The following is a 20651-nucleotide window of genomic DNA, read 5'->3' as shown; positions in this document are numbered from 1 at the left end:
AAAAAATGGTTTCCCAGAGAGACCATTCATGAGAAAACAATAACAATCACAACAGTTTAGACACTGTAGGTATTCACTGTACGTTCATGTAAAGTGTCGGGACTGACAGCAGCTGGCTACTCTAGTTCTTCAGGTTACACAGCAGAGGCTCAGGCTCCTCTTGTTGCTCCACCCAGGATGGGACCTGTCTGGATTAAATGATGTTTCAATGTTCTTTTGTCAGGTTCGGATTCAGAAAGAAACATGTGCTTGCTTTTTTGCTGAAGACAGCCAATACAAAATCATAGCAAATCATCTTATAGAGAAGAAAAGGAAAAACGTAAATGGATCATTTGATGGTTTCGACAAGTACAAGTGGATTTTTTTTTTAATACAATGGGAGGAACTGGATAAACCTGAAGACAAAGTGTTCACCATGATCTGGGCACACAGCAATAAACTGGTAAGGGTGTTTTAATAGTAAATAGACAAAGTACATTTTCTTAAAATGTGTTTGCAAGCAGGTAGTTTATGTACACTGCTGTCAAGTTTAACGAGCATTTGAGCACTCTGCTCTGACTTTAGGGAAAAAAATCAAGTCAAAGAGGTGAGCAGATGTGAATGGTGTGATGTGATGAAGTAGAAAAGAAGAGGGAACAAAGAAAGAAACAAAGTTTTAAATAGTTATAAAGACACTGGAAGCTGTTACAGTAGCATTTCCACTGGGAGTAATGAAACCTTACTGAACGCTAATGCTGTTTAGGGAAAGATGAAAAGGCAAGAAAGTAAAGAAAAATGTTTCATAACTGTTCCTTTATTGCTGTCAAACTGTGAAGCTGGGACTGACAGTCGGGAATATCCACTGTATGGTGCTGAGTAGAAACAATAAATAAGTATACATGTCAGACAGCATAAATGCAATTCCTTTTCAAATATGTTACAAATGAAACACAAAATGATTTCACAACAAAATATATGAATTCGTTACACAGTAGCAGGTCAATAATACAGTGCGGCTTATACAATATAATTAACTAAACCAGTTGTTGCTGTGATAAATTCAGCCGCTAGGAGGCAGTATGCCGCCAGTAAATCTGCTCTACATTTTAACATATTGCTGAAATTCTAGGTTTCTGTTTCTTCGATGTTTTTATTGAATGTACTTTTAAAATTAAATTCAGCTATTTGAATGGCTGGTGGAATGCATATTAAGTCATATCCATAAAGCATTGTTGCCATTCAGTCAGACTGTAAACCCTGAAGTGCAGAATGCAGTCAGCTTAGTGCATTTTTACGACACCTCCATCTTATTATCTATGCACATGATTGGTGCTCTCAATTCCGACTTGCGGTGACGTCACTGTCTACTCTTGCGTCTCTTCCTCCTACCAGTGAAGCCATTAGCCACTTAGTGGAAGCTGGCGACTCTCACACAAGCAGCTGCGCCATCCTCCCTTTGTCCACTGAGGCAAATCTAGAGCGCGAAACGAGGTGCAACGAAAAAGATACCGGAGGATTTTTCAACTGAATTATTTACTTTACCACATTCGGTAAACTATCTACCTTTCTAGTTAGCTGCAGTTTCGCCCGGGAGGAAGCGAGCTAACGGCTAACGTTAACCTGACGGAGCGAGTGCATCATGAGCAATACGAATGCTAAGAACAAGTCTGAGTCAGCCTTAGAGTCAAGCCCAGCACAAAAGAAAATCAAAATGGAAGACAGCAAATATCTCCCCGAGCTCCTGGCAGAAAAAGACAGCCTGGATTCGTCGTTCACACACGCCATGAAACTCATTTCTGCAGGTATTGTGATTGCTTGCTAGCTTGTTGGACAATAGCATGGCTAACACAGACTAGCTAACGGTAGTAGCGCGTGCGGCCTAGGCTTTTGCGGGCCCAGACAGTCGCTGGAAAAAAGGCCCGAACAATGGTGCCGGAGCCTCCGGTATACACGTGGCTATCGGTGGATTTGATCAGTTATTCCAGTATGTGTCACCTCTTCGTTATTTTTTTTCTTCTGCGTTTTGTATGCAAAACTCGTAGCAATAGTGGATATTTGTTTTTCATCACCGCGGTTGTTAACCTAATTTCAGCTCAGAGGAAAGCACAGTATATTGAATATTCAAACGTTATGGTTTGTTTATGATACTGCATCCACCTTTTGAAAATTGTAGTTAATTAAATGTCCATCACAGATTCAGACTCGTTTCTTCTAACATTATATAACGTTATCTGTCTGAAGAAGTGCAAGTGATTTGTGTGTGCAGAGCTGGTCGTTGGATTTGTGTATGCCACATGCCTGAAAAAACGTTTCTCCTGTCTGCAGAGATCGAAAGGATTCAGAAAGGCGAGGTCAAGAAAGAAGCAGAGAAAGAAACATATCTGGACCTGTTTGCTACCAGGAACCTCAAACTCAAAGAGCGAGTCCTCATTCCTACCAAGCAGTACCCAAGGGTGAGTCTTCTGTCTGCCCGGAGTTCAGCCATACCGTGGGCTACCTGGCTCAAATGCTGTTTATGGATAGTTTCATAGTTGTAGGTTATTTCTGCTTCTGTCAGACGCGAAAGACACCATATCATACCACAGCTGAGCCTGCTGGGTTGTACAGAGCGAATGGAGCCGAGGCGTTTCACTTGCTTTAGCACTAGGCATGTTAAACCCATTCTCCGTCTTTCATTGAAGCGCCCTCTGTGCTGCCCCAGTTTTAGTTCAGTTCACTTCAGTGTCCCACTAAGCTTTTTTTCTGCATGAATAAGTGTGTAGTCGTCTAAATGCAGTTGAGGAGGAAAAGCGTGACCGTCGCAACCACCCTGGAGTCAAGAAATGAACTGCAATGTTACCTGTCCTAACCTGGTTTCTCAGTGCTGGAGCAGACTATGGCCCAGCTCGACATCTGCCTGTACCTGTAGTCTCTCCTTTCAAATAGCGATATGAGATAGGTGTAATGCAATTAAGTTTTTTTCACTGTTTTATATTTTGTTCACAGGTCAACTTTGTTGGTAAGATTCTGGGACCTCAGGGCAACACAATCAAGAGACTGCAGGAAGAGACTGGCGCCAAGATCTCAGTTCTTGGAAAAGGTTCCATGAGGGACAAGAATAAGGTAAAAGTGGAATAAAGTTTCTCTGGCTGCAGTCTTCAAATGAATTTATGTTAGCCAATGCTATTTCAACATAGGGCACAGTTGTTTATTTGATGGTGTTTACATTTGATGTCTTCCTCAGGAGGAAGAGCTGAGGAAGGGAGGTGAGGCTAAATATGCTCATCTGTCCATGGAGCTGCATGTGTTCATTGAGGTGACAGCGCCCATACCAGAGGCCTACCTGCGCATGGCTCATGCCATGGAGGAGGTCAAGAAGTTCCTTATCCCGGTATGTGTGCAGAAGAACCTCTTTACAGTGTGTGTTACAGACTCTGTAACACACACACACACACACTCTTTGCACCATTTGAGATATCCAAGCAGTTTCTGCCCTGGCCTCTCCTGGTGAATCCCAGGCCTAATACACAATTTTTGTGTGGTCTGTAGGAGCCTGGTGAGCAGGACCAGTACATGGATCCCCACTTCCTGAATGGAGCTCAGGATGGTTCAGGCAGGGGGCGGGGTGGTCCCCCAGGCAGGGGCAGAGGCGGACCGCACAATGCTGCAGGACCCAGGTGGGTCCTTCTAACTTGTTCTCTAGTCTCTTCTATTGCTAATTTAATTGTCTTAATGTGGATCATATTTTGAAACAAGGCTAATGTTCCACAGGGGACGAGGAATGCCACGTGGGGCCCCTCGCGGAGCACCGCGCGGTGGAGCTCCACGGGGAGGACTAGGCAGGGGCGGCGCCCCTAGAGGAGCACCATCCGGTAGGGGCGGACCACCTACTGCGCCTTCCAGAGGAGGTGCAGCTCCCCGCTCTAGACCCCCCTCCGCAGGGGCACCAAGGATGCTCCCTGCCTCGGCCCTTTCCCACCAGCAACATCAGCTCCCTCCCCCCCCCACGTCACAGCCCAAAGCTGAGCCCTATGACGAATATGTAAGTTGCTTAGCTGTCTGTTTCCTCAGTTCACATCATTTGCCTCCTAATGACAAGTAGTGAAAAAGATTTCTGGCAGTTGTTATCCTGGTTCCTTTCATCATAGTAGCTGTGAAGTGACACTGGTTAATGATTCCCCCCCCCCCCCCCCACTTCTAGCCTCCATATGAAGAATCCTATGCAGAGCCAAGCTACGAGGGCTATGATAGTTATTACAGTCAACAACCTGCACCCGCGTAAGTCAACAATCTATTGACTTTATTTGGTGACTGGGTCTGCCTGTTTCTTATGTCTAAATCTAAATTTGAGGCTACTGTCCTGACACTTCCTTGACATTCTCTCCTCAGGGATACTGAATACTACGACTACGGCCACGGAGAGCCCCAGGAGGCAACATACGAACCTTACAGTAAGATTGCATTGATGCCTTTTGTGTTGTTTTCTGCATGCAAGAAATTAGCATTTTTCTGTCATGTAGTTACAGACTTTGCCCCATAACCATGTGACACTTAAATCCTCACTTGGGACTCCTGTGTGTAGTATGTTTGAGCAAAGATTAGACCTCCTCTCACTAAATGCATCCAGAAGTTGACAGGTGTTTTGTGCATGTGTGTTTTTTTCTTTCTGTCCTTGCAGCTCAAGATGACTGGGAGGGCGCGTGGCCCAGCAGCGGGGCCGGAGGCAAAGCCCCCCCGACCAGGCAGCCCAAGGGATCGTACAGAGAGCATCCATATGGAAGATACTGAATGGCCTCTGGTAGAGAGTTGCCGTGGCAACTGTCTCCGATTGTAACTCACTTAACTTTTCAAAAGTAATTTCCCTCTCGTTTGTTCCCTTTTTTTGTTTGTTTTATGTTGACTTTTTTTTAAACTTGAACGAGACATTTTGTTGGATGTATCGTAGAGTGCCAGAGAAATACGTGAACGCAAGAATTTTCATTGTTTATTTGTTTCCATTTAATGTTTGTTTAGGTTGCATAGTTGACAATTAAGCTCCTTGTTACATAAACCTAGCAGGAAAACGAGTGATAATATTTAGTGATATTTGTTGATGGTTATCATTTCAGTTAGCTGTTCTTAACAAGATGTAATTGTGGCGATTAACTTTCTCACATAGGCTGCATTTCAAATGTCCTTCATGACTAGACAAAAATTATCCGTAATGCCTCAATGTAACTTCACTAACTAGAATAGATTTAGTTGCAAATCCAAATACTGAGCCGTTTTGATTAAAAAAACAAAAATCAGAAGTATGCTTTATCACATTTTTGTTTATACTATTATTCCAATCTAGTCGTGTCTGACTGAATTTAGATAATCTCCTAAAATCTCTTTCAAATCCATTTAATTTGACTTCTACAAATGCATCTAGTTTCGCCACCCTTGCAATTGGTATACTCTGATCTGTCGTGTATTACTTGCTAAATGATCACTGATGATCCACTATTTGTTGTGAAGATTGAAGGATTAAGTAACAATCCTTACAGTCTGTAAGGAAAGCTGCAGCCAACTCAATATTTTGTACATAACCTTAGGACAACTGTATGTGCTTAAAGCCGTGCCGTCTCCAAAATGCATAATGCTTGTGTACTCTTGGCTAAATAGGATACTAAATATATCCCAAAATGTTTTGCTGCAGTGCGTTGTATCAATAAAGTTTCTAGTTTCTTTTTAATCGATCTAAACATGGTATTTTGCCTTTGTTGTGCCAGAGGAATGCCTTCAGTTTGTGAAAGTGGTCCTCGGTGGTTCTCAACAATACTGAATAAGCTATTCAACTGTATGTATACACGACATCAACCTGATTTTAAAAATCAAAATTTTATCTATCTTGACCATGAGCACATCCTCTTCGTCTCTGTATTCAAAACTTATCTAAATGACACTTGTCATGTCATCCTCCAAAAAAATAAAGCCATCATTCCTTGAGGTAATGTATTGCCAAATACATGTTTGACATTTGAGAATGATATAGTGCTTGAACGTGTATTATGTCATCAACCTTTAGTTAGTATATCTCTTCAAGCTCCAAGAGCCATGTATCTTCAGCCATTTGAAATAACTGAATTTCAACAGTATTTCAAATCAAGCTTGCAGGGATCTTACTTGACTTTGATGCAAAGTCATGCTGGCTGGTTTTTATAAAAGAAAAAAATCGCAGAGGAGAGGATTCTAAAAGCCTAGAGATCGCCACAAGAAGGTAAAACTAACCCCAACACTCATTTGTTAGATTATTTGTTTTGTTTTCTGTACAAAATATCAAGTAATGCAAGTCATCCAAAACATGTTATCAAAAACACTCAAGTACATTCAAGTACAAAATCTGCTATGAGTAGTTTTTCCGAGCAAAATTAGCCGTACAAAACAATCAGAAATGGTTGTAATGCAACTCTTGCTCTAATAAAAATAATGGTCCATTTATTTCACTCACAAATACTATGTTATCAATTTCCATCTTGATAATTTGTTATAGACTGTAGAATGCTGAAAATTTGCAATTGCACTAAAACCGTAAAAAAAAAAAATATATATATTGGCCGACAAAAACCCTTCAGCTTGAGTTGCATGATACTTTAGTAGTGTAACGTTAATCTTGCATGAGCGTGTTGTCCACTGTGTGCATGTCGCCTCTTGCATGTCCAAGGTCTCATATGTTTTTCTCCTCTTAGGTTGTCACAGAGTTGTCTAGGAGAAGTTGAGACATTGAACACCAGCTTGCAAGTCCTCACGGTCAGTTGAGAAGTAATGGCAGTGTTGTTCTTTAAATATTAGCAGTCGTTTTACCTAATGCACTTTTTGTCTTTGTGTGGAACATTTGAAGGAGCATTGACAACTAATCCAAAAATGTCTCAGAACCTCCCAGGGATAATTTGCTGAGCATGAATGTTTATTTTCCAGTTGAAGAAAGGAAGTGAAGGCTTGAGTACTGCTGAGTCATGACTGTTAAATTCTACCCTCCATCTTCACAGGTTCACTGGAAACGGCAAAGGGCTTGCAGTGTCTCTGAGACTGGTGGCTGCTGGGTATCACACCGATTCTGAAACCTGTTAAATTGATAGAAATTATGTAGACTGAGCATGCTCCATCACTAATTAGCAATGCTCCGCTATTGCCATTGTGGCAGTAAAAGTGCATAAATAATTGAAGAGGATGTACACTGCTCATTGATCTGTAGCTATTTTCTCCTTTGTCAAATGTCAAGTTTTATATTTTTTATGCTAGATTGAAGACTTTTTATAAATTGTTTTAAAAAAAAAAAAAAATTTTTACTACCTCTTATGAAATGACAAAATAAAGTTTTTGTATTTAAATGGTTGCATATCGATATGTCATTTGAGAGACAACTGAGGCCTCTGTCTTTACATTTCACTAAAATGCCCTTTGGTTTGGTATTTGTTGTCGTCAACTACTGCCAGATAATGCCAAAACGTTGCACAGAGCCTGGCAGTTTAGCCTGTTGGTGTTTGAACTGGAAGTTTTAACTACCAAAGGAAATAATCATGGCATTTATCTATTTGGCTGTTGTTACTTTCTTCCCACATTAGCATAGACACACTTGCCTCGTATTTGCCATACTGATTTGCCTGCTGTTATCCTGTTGTCACTTATTTGAATGTTATCCTCTTCATATGCACCAATGAGCTGACAACCAGTAGAGTGAGGAGAGAATTAAGAGGTTCACCAAAAAGACCAGTGCATTTTGATTATATAGGAGTTTGAGATTTACCATAGATGATTGTAGACCAGTGGTTCTCAACTACATGCAGGTTTCATTCCAACCAAACCCTACACCAGCTGATTTCACTTATTCACATCAACCAGAGTATTCAGTGAAATGAGCCGCTCTGCTGTTTTGGTTGGAGTGAAAGCCTGCAGTCTGGTTCTCCATGGACCAAGAGAACCACTGCTGTAGAAAACAATAGCCAACCTGTCAGCACTATGCAGTCGTCTTCACCTCGACTCTGACATCCAGTGGTGAGAAAACTGCATCTGCAGCTCGATGCATCTTCCCACCGTGTTCCAGTTACACTGACTGGCCGAACGGGGGCGCTGTAATCAAAGGTCAAAATTGTGAACTCAAACCTGATACCCCACACCACTGGTCCGATGTTGACACTGTGACGGATGACACAGTTTGACGGTGTTATGGTTTTTAAAAAATTACACTGATTGGTCTGATACAATTTAATCCAATTTACATAATTTTGACAATGTCTTTACCAGAGTCTGTTTGTGTCCTGATTTAAGAGCACTTTCTTTCCAAATCTCTTTTATTCCTGAGTAATTGTGATCACTATTTTGAGTATCAGATTACATTTAGCAGAGTTTGTTATAAAAATCCAATAATTTTGTAACGTAGGTTTAGGTTGTTCCCCCCCCTCCATGTTTAGGATCAAGAGGACAGTTCTCTTGAAACTGAGTTTGTATGACCGCCTTTTCAAAATAAGTGCTATATTAATCCTGGAAAAATAAATAGAAGGGTACTAGGCTATACAAATATCACAGGAAATCTCTTAAATTCCTATAATAATATTGGAGGAACATTATAGTGATACCATAGGCCATGAAAAATTCCACAAAGCATGATAAAGTCACCATAAATTCATTGAGTACCACGGACATTTAACTATAGGAATATTATAGTGATTTTTGGTAAGGGCATATTTAAAAGAACAACATAGTCCACACACATACACACACACAGCTGACTGGCATGGATGCTGAGAAGGGTAAAGGTCTATCTGTAGCTTAATACATCCTGTAAGCTATAAGCTGTAGTTTAATACATCCATGATCTGTAGGCGTATGTGATGCATATTATTTCCTTTCCCATGCTAGAGAAACATCAAATAATCATATTTGCTAAAATTCTTGTTTTCTGTCTCTTCCTGTTGATGCAACATTCCCTTTATCTTGCCCTCTGTCACATATTGTGTGTGTGTGTTGTTTTTTTTTTTTATAATGCATTACTATTAAAATCCTGGTAAAGAAAACTGATTGCATGCTGAAGTGGGCATTTATTTTCTTAGGTTATGGAGAGTTGGGAGGTGAGCAGTGACTTTCTGGCACTTAGGCTGAAGAAGGAAATGCAGCTGGATGGGTGCTAACGTTGTTATCGTTTTATTTCTTGTTGACGAGTCACACCTGTATCATCACTATGTGACTGTAAAACATCAAGTTGCTTTTTATGGTCTGGTTATGTTTCATGAGTCCGAGGTGAAGGAAAGGGGGCTTCTTAACCTCGCTTCCGGGTTGGGATTGCACTTTTCTGACTGTGAAAATCTGCGGATTGTCCCTTTAAAAGACTCTCCTCCCACATGTGGCTAAACATATCCGCGCCCCCTATCCAACAGCGGCAGCTAGTTTCACATCAACAATGAGTACCTTCGTTTGTTACAATGAAAAACACGCTGTTATTTCAAGGAAGAATCTGAAAATATATTGCGTGTAAACTAGTGCTGTATGCTACACAGCAGCGTCTGGTAGAGAGTATCCGCACCGACATCGGTAAGCTCAACATTTCTTGTGGTTGTCTAGCCTGTTTGGTTGGATTGGAAGCTAGCTAGCCAGAGCTACTGTTAGCTAGGCCGCAGTCTTTTGTATTTTGTCGAGCATGCATTTTCCTGTCTTGGCGGAAAGATTGGGGTCGGTGGCTCATTGTAGGTACACGCTGTTTTCGTCTGCAGCCTCATGCCTCAAATATATACGGCTCTCAAGAGAGATATTTGACCTGGCAAGTGAGCAAATGATGAAACTAGCATGCTTGCTAGCTACTAATGTCTGCTTCCGCAAAACTTATTCCATATTTAGGGGCGCGATGCAGCAAGTACAAACTTGTTTAGCTGTTTCTGCTAAATATTTATGAGGGAGCATGTGATAAAGGCCAGTTTGTCCTATATCACATTGTCCTATTTGAGCAATTTGTCCTTGCACATGTTTTGATTTGCAGCAGATTCCTGCCAAGATTGGAAAGATGCATGTTTTGCATGTTTTGGCTCAGGGCACCACTTTTCATTATCAGCTCTTAATCTAATCCAATTATTGGCCAATACATCATTTAATTGCTAATTGTTGTTCAGTGCTGAGCCAGAGAACTGTTCTGCTTGACACATCACAGATTGGTTTAAAAATGTACACCCTATTACTCAATCAGCATTATCACACAGTTGTTAAATGTCTGAGGTCAACCCTCCCAATCAGAGTGTCTGGCCTTTCTTGATGCAAACAGGCAGGAGAACAAGGAAGGAAAACACAAACAAGACACACAGCTGAGAGAGAGTAGCCGTGGGTGTGTCTGCGATGGCTGGTGGAAGGAGAGGGGCGAACCGCACCACTTACTGCAGATCTCCACTGAGCAGTGAGCCAGGCTCGGTCAGCAATGGCAATCACTCCACCAGCTCCCCGGTCACAGGGGTGCGATCACGGACAAGGTAAGTGGGGCTCCAACACACTGACTGCTCCTAACCAGTCACTGTGAGAGGGTGAAGATATGTACATTGCAACCTGGAAGTCAGTAAGGAGGAGCTCTGATTGGAGCATTCGATGGAATAGCGTTGGGTTATTTTAATCACTCCCCACGGCAAGTAGAGTAGACACTGTTCTATTTTGCCGCCTGTCAGTTTGGGCCGTACATGATAAGGTGAGATGATTAGCCCTGGTTCAAAGTGCGCTGTCTCTGCAGGAATGGCTCAGGAACCTGCATCTCCAGCCCCCCGCTGGCAGCCCAGACGGTGGTTCCCCTGAAGCACTGTAAGATCCCGGAGTTGTCCGTGGACCGCAACGTGCTGTTCGAGCTCCATCTGTTCTTCTGCCACCTCATTGCCCTCTTCGTCCACTATGTCAACATCTACAAGACCGTGTGGTGGTATCCCCCCTCACACCCGCCCTCACACACATCGCTGGTGAGTACTCAGTGATATTATCTTTGTGGTTATGAAGGTTTGTTTATGTTGAGCTCATTAGCTAATGGTTTTGCCTGTGGGCTTGTTTGATTGTGATTACTGGATTGCTATTGTGTTGGGGTTTGATTATATATGTATATGTCATGCTGTAAAAAAATTAAAAAATGTGTTTATGTTGGCAAAACAATTGTAGGTGATGTGTTTGATAGCACTGTTTGATTGGTGTTGGGGGTGGGGGGCTGCAAAGATGCTGAAGCATTTTATTTTTATTCTTTACAGAACTTTCACCTTATTGATTATAATATGCTGGTGTTCACAATCATCATACTGGCAAGAAGGTTAATTGCAGCAATTGTTAAAGAGGTAAGAGTTCTTTTTTTCACTTGTTCTTTTGTGTTTTTTAGCATGGCCAGTGTTTCCCCTACACTCATTCAGCAACGGTGGCTTGATCAAAATAAAGACAATGAAAATTCATTATCTTCTAGCCTTATTGCTCACCCAAAGCAATCAAATATAAAGCAGTTGAAGTCCAGTTATGCTGCATATCATCATTCAAGAGTCCAAAATAAAAGCCAAATTTAAACTCCCACAGTTACTGGAACGTAGTAGAAAATTAGAGGAAATGGGTCTTGTGTGTAAACCTCTGTCTGTTTATCTCACACAGCTTTGGTTGTTTCTGTCTTTCCATGGTAAATCAAACTGTATTGGCATAGTAGAGTCCATGTAATTCACTCTTCTGTCTCTGTCTCCCTCCTTCTCTCCCCTGCAGGCATCACAGAGTGGGAAGCTGTCCTTCCCTCACTCCATCTTTTTAGTGATGGCACGGTTTGCTGTGCTAACGCTGACGGGCTGGAGCCTGTGCCGCTCCCTCATATACCTCTTCAGGACCTACTCTGTCCTCAGCCTGCTCTTCCTCTGCTATCCGTAAGTAGAGGAGTCCCATGTAAAACAAAGGAGTCACATTCACACCAGCCACACTCATAAAGTCCAGGGTGCTGTCCATGTTGCTTGTTATGTTTGGTATTTGTTGTCTCTCCAGCACTATAGTGGAATCCCTCGATTGAAACACTGCCTTGCTTTGTAACATTTGCTTTATTAAATATGAATGCACTTAATGTAGCTGGATATCGAATTTCAATAGTATACTCTTCATTTCCTAGAAGTCTTGATAACCTATGCTGTTTGGATGCTTTTATCCAAAGTGCCTTACAGGTCCATAAGTGCTAACAATTGTTGGTTGGCCCCAGTGGGAATTGAACCCCTACCCTGGCAATGTTGTCATGTTCTACCCATGGTGCAACAGGACTACTATACCTGAGATATTCCAGAAATCAATAACTCTTACTCTTGCCCTCCCACAGATTTGGAATGTACATCCCCTTCTTCCGGCTGAGCTGTGACTTCCGGCGGGCGGGTCCGCTCTCGCCCATCGCCAGCATCGGCTCCAAGGAGGTGGGCAGCGTGGGCCGGGGCAGGGACTACCTGACGGTGCTGAAGGAGACATGGAAGCAGCACACCAGCCAGCTGTACGGCGTCCAAGCCATGCCCACTCACGCCTGCTGCCTCTCCCCGGACCTCATCCGCAAGGAGGTGGAGTACCTGAAGATGGACTTCAACTGGAGGATGAAGGAGGTGCTGGTCAGCTCCATGCTCAGTGCCTACTATGTGGCCTTTGTACCTGTCTGGTTTGTCAAGGTGAGAAACTCTCATTTCGGTTTTGTTTTAGGACTTAATGTCTATCTTGATGCCTCTCTGTATGGTGTCATGCAGCACAATAACAGAGGAATCCTTCAGACATAACATTGTTTTTGCCAGGTATCTCAATCAGTTAATTGCTTTTGACATCTCTAACGTCTTTCTCCCCTTCCCCTGCCCCACAGAGTACGCAGTACGTGGACAAACGCTGGTCTTGTGAGCTCTTCATCCTGGTGTCGGTCAGTACCTCCGTCATCCTCATGAGGCACTTGCTGCCGCCTCGCTACTGTGACCTGCTCCACAAGGCTGCGGCTCACCTGGGCTGCTGGCAGAAAGTCGACCCCTCGCTCTGCTCCAATGTCCTCCAGCACATGTACGTACCGCTGCGGTGGAGGGATGTTTGTGTTTGGCCTTGTAAGCCGCTCTCTTTGGGATGCATGTTTATTACTGAGCTCAGGTGAAATGACTCACCAGCCCACTCTTTTTAGCTGTAGAGGAATTGCTGAGTTGACATACAAAGATAGTTACAGTGGATGTCTTTGCAGTTATCCGTTTTAGCTCCATTTGGGCTGATTGGAGTAAAAATCTCACCTCCCTCTTCTCCCTTTCTTTGCATAGATGGACAGAAGAGTACATGTGGCCCCAGGGTGTCCTGGTGAAACACAATAAGAACGTCTACAAGGCCATGGGCCACTACAATGTGGCGGTCCCCTCAGATGTGTCGCACTATCGCTTCTATGTGAGTATTACCGGCTGAACCTATGAGCCCTATAAAAGAGAGCTGGCAACCGCAAATGACTCCAGGGGGCTTGTGCACTCGCTGCACTCTCATTTGAATCACAAAGCAGCAGACCTGATTTAATCAGTGTATCTTGAAGATTGATTAAATGAGACGTGTTACTGCGTGGTTGGAATGAGAGCCTGCGCTGACACGGCCTCTTTGTAGCAAGTATTTGTCACGACCCTAAAACGCAGCGATTTACAGAGAAGACTTTGTTTGATCACTGACAGTGCATCTCTGTCTTTTTCCCTCCCCCAGTTCTTCTTCAACAAGCCTTTACGAATATTGAACATACTCATCATTCTGGAGGGCGCCATGATATTCTACCAGCTCTACTCGTTGATATGCTCGGAAAAGTGGCATCAGACGATATCCCTGGCTTTGATCCTCTTCAGCAACTACTACGCCTTTTTCAAGCTTCTAAGAGACAGAATAGTCCTAGGGAAGGCATACTCGTACTCAAACAGCTCTTCTGACCAGAAAGTCAGTTAAAAGACATAAGTTATTATCGGTCACCTTCACCATGGAACAAGAAAAACATGCATGAGAGCTTTGTATTTTTTCTACAACTGCATTTTGTGTCACTGTTGGTTTTTGTTCTGATCTGCCATAATAAAAAGAAACATATTTTTGTATGACTTTAAATGTTTCCTGTTGTTTTATGTGGTTTTAAAATATTTTTCTGTCCTGACCGCAAGAGGCCCTGTCTGTCTCAAAACTCAAACATTATCTCCTATTTCCCAGCAGATAAGTGAGTTATCATGCATTGCCTGTCAGTTGACAAGATGAACTCAGCGACGTGGTATCATAAGGAACTTTGTCACTTTGTACATTACCTTGTGACACTGAATGCTGAATATAAGTTGACTGTGAGGAAAGTCAGCAATGAAGTTAGAATATTTGCCTTGTGTGACCCTCAACATAAACTGCCACTGATTGCGATATTTCAAGTTGTGGCCCATGAAGGAGGGTGGAAAAGATGTTAACATCTCCTCATCCTGTAGCTTTATGGCAAGCTTTAGAAAATAACCCAGATGGGATCCAAGACTGCAGAGAGCTATCCGTGTCATAGATGCGTTTGGCAGCACGCAGCATCCTGCTATCGCACTTGTCTGACAGGCCGCTGAATAAACATTTGCATCAATATCTCCACCCCTGCTCCGTCCCTGGCACGCGGCGCGGTGAACTGGCCCTTTAAGAGGGATAAAGACGAGCTCCGCACAAGCCGAGCGCATTGATGCCGCGCTTTACATTTCATCAGGAATTTCTAAGGGTGTAGAAGGAGTAAATTAACAGCTACGCGGTCTCTAATGGTTCATTCTGTTCAAGTGTACTTACACGTTTTAAATGTTGGGAGAAGAGATGTGATCCCGTGTCCAGCGGGTTTGCTCTTTGTGCGTAATTGATTCGGTAAGTCTTATTTGTGTCATCCGATCAACGCTATCCGTCTTGTCTGCAAATCATTTCAGATGCTGAGTGTAACCATAATGCATAATAAATTACCGTCTGCACAGCGTTCATATATCCGACTTTCTACAATATGAATAAGCGAGGTGAAAGAAGGGATTTCAGCGTGTAAAGTTCGCATTGTGTGACTAGTGGCCATCTTTGGACAGAGAACCTTTGATTCTACTTCAGCAACAGACACTTGCGCAATATGGACAAGATAACCGCTATTTTCACAATGTGATTTCATCTATTATGATATGGGGTGATGCGTTATTCAGGCCCGGTGTCCTAGAATAAACACGCCGAGCTATTGGACGTTAATGCGGTCTCTGGGTCCAGTAACATACCTTACTATAAAGATCCATAATGCTGTCATCAATTTTAGAGTACTAGATAAATATCGGGGGAAAACCAATAAGTCCCCATAGGAATATTAATAGTTATACCACAAGAAATCAAAATACATTAAGGTCTCTATAAACTTGAGTACCACAGACACTATAAGTCCCAATAGGAATATTATAGTGATTGTTTTTTGTTGGCTGTTTCAGTGAGATCAAGGATACTCACTCCATCTGTCTCAAAGTGGTTGATGTAGGTCTATTTCTATAATACAGGCTCTTCTATCATTGTGGTGCCATTATAATCTGCCCAATGAAGTGTATATTTTCTGGTGTGCTTGATGGGAAAATGTCTTCAATTCAGCACTGCACACTGCTCCAGCCCAGCACAGGTTCTCTGGAGTCCTGTCTCAATCAGGCTGCGCTAAAAATATCCCTGCTACTGTGTCACCCCTGCTTGTTCCACAGGGGAAGCATTCTGAGATAAATCAGAAAATGTTTCCATCAAAATCCTGTCATCTGCACGGAGATGCTGTTCCTCATCTGACCATATTTGAAAACTTAAGGATGGCCTCTGTGACTGAGCTGGCACTTCCTCCCACCTCCTTTTGTTTATCTGCAGATGCCGTTAAAATCCTTAAAGCATCACCAGATCCTTTCCTGCAGGGTGGAGATCCTGAGCTGCAACACTAAGTTTGGCACTGTTTTTGCAGACTCACTGTCAGTATCCTCCACAGATCTAACACTGCTGCTGACTTTGAACTTCCTTCCTTTTTGTTGTTTCAGGACGTCCTGTACATCAGCCAGGCTTCACCCCCTCATCTTGCCCCGGAGAGCTTCACTTAAAACAACAACAACGACGACATGGAAGACAAACGCAAGAAGCGGAGCCCGAAGGTGTCTCTCCCCCAGCCCCCTCCTCCTCCTATCAACCCCCGCAAGCTGTCCGTCCTGCCTGCCAGCAAAAGTGCCACCTTCTCTCTTGGCCTGCCCCAGCCGCCCTCCCCCAAGAACAGAGGCAAGTACAAAAGGTCCATAGGAGCTCCAGGACAGTCCAAAGAGGTGCTCGCTGCGGTCGTAGCTCCACCAAAGACCACCAGGTGTGTACCTTCAACACAGTCACAGTATCACAATATGTCATACTTAATGGACAAGTGAACAGCTGGATGAAAAGCCCAAGCTTTAAATATACACCTGTATTTTTACAGTATAAAAATAACAGTGTTTTAACAATATTCTATTTGCCCAAATTAAATTCTGGTGTTGGTCACCTCTCCGCCTAGAGGAAGTGATGAATCAAAATTTGAAGGAACGATCCAAAAACAACAGCTATTGGCTATTAGCAGTGTACTCTGCATTTGTGGGCCCATTTTGTTGTTTGGTGGTGTATTTTTCTTATTCATGTGGATAACTGGCCAAATGTAGACAGGCATTTCCAGCGAAGCTACAGCGGAGTTTATTAGAAGAAACATTTTCAGCGATCTAATACATCAACAGTAAATGTCAGGTTTTGGTGTCAGTTCCTCAGAATCAAAGAGCGAGGGCTTCTTTCTAGACTCACCATTTTGCACCAATTCCCAACAGTCATACAGGGAGAAATCAATCATAGAAGAGGAAGAGAGACCAATTTCACCGCCCACAGTAGCCACAATAGACCAGAATGCAGTGCAGCCAGAAGACATGTTGTGTTTGCAGTAAGGGGTGCAGCTCTCGCCTTCTCTCGACTTCTATGGGAAAAACTCTCACTCTCTTGGTTGTACTACTGTATCTCTAAGACATTCTGGGAATTGTAGGAAATCACTAACTGAAGCAGAAGTAGATGAGGCAGGTTGCATTTCAGCTCCATGTTAAAGAACTGGAAAGACACGAAAGACGATCAGCTCTAAAAGATAATCTCAATAAGATCTTCAATGCAGTGTATGATGAGAAGACGGAAGGGTGGGATGTGTTCAGATGTTGCCACGAGTCTCTAGAGAGTAGACCGCGTGTGATCCTGATGTCTCCTGCCTCTCCGTGTGTCTGCCAGGCCCCACAAGGAGAAGCCCCGGGCCCCGCAGCCTGCAGGGCCCAGCAAGGTCGTCCAGTCGTCCCCCCTGCAGCACTCCTTCCTCACGGACGTGTCGGACGTGAGGGAGATGGAGGGAGGGCTCCTCAACCTCCTCAACGACTTCCACTCAGGCAAACTGCAGGCCTTCGGTAAGACGACCTCGACCGGCCGGGCCGCCCCGGGAATATTGCATTACTCAGCTGAAAATAAAGCCGGCTGGAAAGTGGCTTTTGTCGCACCGGACAGAACGAAATCGAATCGGCGTGCCGCTATTTCTGTCCATCTGTCTGTTTGACTTTGCTATAATCCCCCTCAGTACCCAAAGAGGTGACACTTTATGGTTTAGTGAGGGAGGGAGTGTTGCGCCCGTCTGGCTAACCCCCCCCCCCCCCCCTCCTTTCTAGGCAAGGTGTGCTCCTTTGAGCAGCTGGAGCATGTGCGCGAGATGCAGGAGAAGCTGGCGCGACTGCACTTCAGCCTGGACAGCCATGTGGAGGAGCTGTCAGAGGACCAGAGGAAGTGCGCCTCAGACCACAACCTGGAGCACCTGCTCTGCAATGTAAGTCCAAGCAGGAAGAAATGTCTGACATGCTTCTACTCGCTCTTGTAAGGACTTCTCAAAAGGTCATCCTGGTCTGTTTTTTTAAGAGTTACAGTATCAGATCAGGGTTCCCCAAACAGCATTTAGACCATCATGGGACTCTAAAACTCTCCTTTGAAAATTATTTTCAGTCGGTGGATTAACCGCTGCTTAAGGCAAGGTGAGGCAGGTTTTACAGACTGCCACCTCTGAAGCTGTTGAGTAAAATATGTATTCCCTAGCTGTGGTCAGGGAGGAAATTCCATCATATCAGTGATAAAAGGCCAATATCAGCCCCATATATCGGCAAACCGCTATATTGGTCTAACCATAGTTCCCACTTCTCATGGAATTCCTGGAATATCCTGGCATTTTGGGAGGTGTATTCCTGTATTCGGGGAATTGTACAAATGGTTCACTTCACAGGAATATACCAGAATGTACTTACCAACTTGTTCCACACATTGATTGCATTAGATTTCAGCTGTTTTTTTTCCACAGCAGGCCCAACTGTAGTGGAAACCAGACTGTTTACCCCTTTAGAAAAACAAAGGGGGGAAGGGGAATAACATTTTTAGGTCATGGAAGCGCTCCGACTTTGTTAAAGATAGTCATGGAATATTGCATTGGAGGTGGGAACCCTGCAATATGCATCCAGTTTTGCTTATGTTGCTTTTCTATATCTTTTAACAGCAGTAAGCACTGTTGTGCTCCAAGGCTCAGCAGACTAAAGCATTTACCATGAATCTGCAATGTTATGAGTCAGGCTCATGACCTACAGTATGTTGCATGCCACCCCCACCTTCCCCTTGTTTTCTTTCACTTTTAGCTGTACATTTTCCATTAGAGCAGGCACACCATAAAATCATGTAAAAACAATGTAGTAATGACTAATGTCTGAGATTACATTAAACATCTACATGTGTAAATGCTGAAATTGTCATATGCTATGATGAGCTACTAGTGTGTGTGTAAATGTAAAATTTTGTCCAGCACAGTACGTGATATGTAGTCCAAGAATGACTTGAAAGAGAGTCTATTGTTAGTGTGCGGCTCCCTGTTACCCTCTGCTGGGCTTGGTATGTGTTCTGTGGGCAGGCTGCTGTGCTATGTGTGAGGGTGGTGTGAAAAACCCTTCAGCTCATTACAGATAGCGGTGCCAAGAATACTTGGTAGCTGTAGCAGCGCTGGATAATTCTGCCACAAAACAGACGGGCTGTGAAATGACTTTCCTTTTGTGCGGAAAAGAAGGGAACTTGAAGAACAACTGCACATCGGCCGGCAGAGGGGAATTCGATTCAAGTATTGATGTGACACGGGGCTGTTGTGTAATATGATCACATTTAATGATTGTTCGCTTGTACTACTGCATCACTTTCTATTTCTAGCTGTTTCTATTTGTGTTTACACCTCTCCAATCATGCCTTTCATTTGTTCCCACAGCTGGAGGAGCTCAGCACCTCCATGTATCCTTTTTCTAATTGAATGGATGGTTATTTATGGGACTCACCTGGCAGTCTGGATTTGAATAATCTGTTTTCAGTTCACAGCCCCTTGTCTTTTGGTGTGAGTCCTCAATGTGCTTGTGCTCAGACAAAAGCTTCACTTGGCTGAGAACCAGGACCTGCCCAAGACATCTGGTCCCTGACGAGCGAGGTGTGGATGATGGCGACCACTCATCTTTTTCTCACAACATCCAGCCGGGCCAGGTTGCCATGACATTCTGATCCAGCTGCCTTAGCAACAGAATGGAAAGGTCCACAGGAGGGGGAGGGGCTCGGTTTTTCCATTTTGTCAATGAAGACGAGGGAATATCACAATGACGTCAAGCAGCAGGCACTACATGAACTCTCAACCAAAATCATAAATCCCTCATTCACAGCACACAAGACGATCAGTGCGTTCATTGTACAAAGAATACATTTTGAGTACAAGTTTTTAGCCCGTTCATCCCATTTTGGTCAATTTGATCAATTAGTAGTACGACTAAATCCAAAAGGTTAGTATACTCCTAAGTCCACTATTTGTGATCCAACTTCCATAACTAGAAGCACATCTAATGAGAGTTTAATTTTTATTATTATTATTATTAGAGCAGGCCTAATCTTTCATATTAGGCCTGCTCTGTTGCATCATTTGAGGAAGGTATTTGTCTCTATTAGCAAATGATAAGAAAAATTGAGCCATACTGAAGTAGCAAGCGCGTTCGGCCCTTACGTTGACAAAGCCACTGTGGGATGCTCAGGACCTTTGAGGGATTTTTCACTCTTTTGCTATTATTCAGAAAGCTCTCCCTCATTTTTATATCTTTGCTAAAAGTTTAATACTGGAAAACGGTTTGGATCTAATAGAAGCTGGATGACCCTTTCTTGAAGGGAGAATATTGGACATTTTGCAGCACTAGTAGCGAGACACGGACTACACAAGGAGACCTATGTACAAAATGTATATTTGATGAAATTGAAATACGTATAGGAATGTGTGAAACTGTTATATGTATTGCCAATGTGCGGTTTGAGCTACTGTATTTACTGACATGGATGGTTTGATATGAGGAACTTGATTTTGTTAGTGCTGCATCAGGAATGCCTTGGCTTTATTTCTATGAATGCCTCTGAGGGCTCAGTAGCAGTTTTCCCTCGAAGCACAAGCCAGCCCAACCTGCTGCTGCAATGCTGTAAAACCACCTACTGTAACATTTAGGTCACAGGGATTCTCTCCAATCAGACACTGGAAGACATTCACTTGTTTCTCTTTCATGACACACTCACTGTGTTCAATAGCATATTCACAGAGTACAGTGCAGCAGGCATAAATCTCTGTTTGGTACAATTTCACAAAGGCAGCTACTTTCATA

At 43.3% G+C, this 20651-nt stretch overlaps 3 protein-coding genes across 6 annotated transcripts; all 3 read left to right on the top strand.

The window, feature by feature from the left end:
- Positions 1–1378: 1378 nt before the first annotated feature.
- Positions 1379–7282, top strand: khdrbs1a (KH domain containing, RNA binding, signal transduction associated 1a). 4 transcript variants are annotated; one of them, XR_011695253.1, is made up of 11 exons: positions 1379–1781; positions 2305–2432; positions 2965–3081; positions 3203–3349; positions 3508–3635; positions 3715–4000; positions 4160–4236; positions 4348–4409; positions 4637–4811; positions 6669–6729; positions 6969–7282. XR_011695253.1 is itself a non-coding variant. In XM_071521723.1 (9 exons), exons 1-9 carry the CDS (start codon positions 1619–1621, stop codon positions 4744–4746), a joined length of 1203 nt encoding a protein of 400 aa, XP_071377824.1. In that variant the 5' UTR covers positions 1379–1618; the 3' UTR covers positions 4747–5678. The 4 variants fall into 4 exon arrangements, 3 of the variants coding, with proteins under 3 accessions (XP_071377824.1, XP_071377823.1, XP_071377826.1); XM_071521723.1 differs by lacking the exons at positions 6669–6729; positions 6969–7282 and having other exon boundaries at positions 3730–4000; positions 4637–5678; XM_071521722.1 differs by lacking the exons at positions 6669–6729; positions 6969–7282 and having other exon boundaries at positions 4637–5678.
- A 2070-nt stretch (positions 7283–9352) lies between these two features.
- On the top strand, positions 9353–13998 carry tmem39b (transmembrane protein 39B). Its single transcript, XM_071521726.1, has 9 exons — positions 9353–9507; positions 10229–10430; positions 10682–10901; positions 11181–11264; positions 11671–11825; positions 12263–12596; positions 12782–12969; positions 13215–13335; positions 13636–13998. The coding sequence occupies exons 2-9, from the start codon at positions 10300–10302 to the stop codon at positions 13867–13869; spliced, it is 1467 nt and encodes a 488-aa protein (XP_071377827.1). The 5' UTR covers positions 9353–9507; positions 10229–10299; the 3' UTR covers positions 13870–13998.
- Positions 13999–14648: 650 nt separating this feature from the next.
- Positions 14649–19442, top strand: ccdc28b (coiled-coil domain containing 28B). Its single transcript, XM_071521734.1, has 6 exons — positions 14649–14787; positions 15954–16267; positions 17194–17363; positions 17619–17773; positions 19238–19260; positions 19388–19442. Exons 2-6 carry the CDS (start codon positions 16032–16034, stop codon positions 19440–19442), a joined length of 639 nt encoding a protein of 212 aa, XP_071377835.1. The 5' UTR covers positions 14649–14787; positions 15954–16031.
- Positions 19443–20651: the final 1209 nt, after the last annotated feature.

The sequence above is a fragment of the Centroberyx affinis genome, unplaced genomic scaffold (assembly GCF_046629955.1).
Source record: "Centroberyx affinis isolate AG114_WGS23_722 - 3 ecotype Tasmania unplaced genomic scaffold, CSIRO-AGI_Caff_v1 ptg000915l_1, whole genome shotgun sequence".
In the NCBI taxonomy this organism is placed as follows: domain Eukaryota; kingdom Metazoa; phylum Chordata; class Actinopteri; order Beryciformes; family Berycidae; genus Centroberyx; species Centroberyx affinis.
The sequence above is the reverse complement of the archived record's forward strand: the minus strand, read 5'-3'. Positions and strand labels throughout refer to the sequence as shown.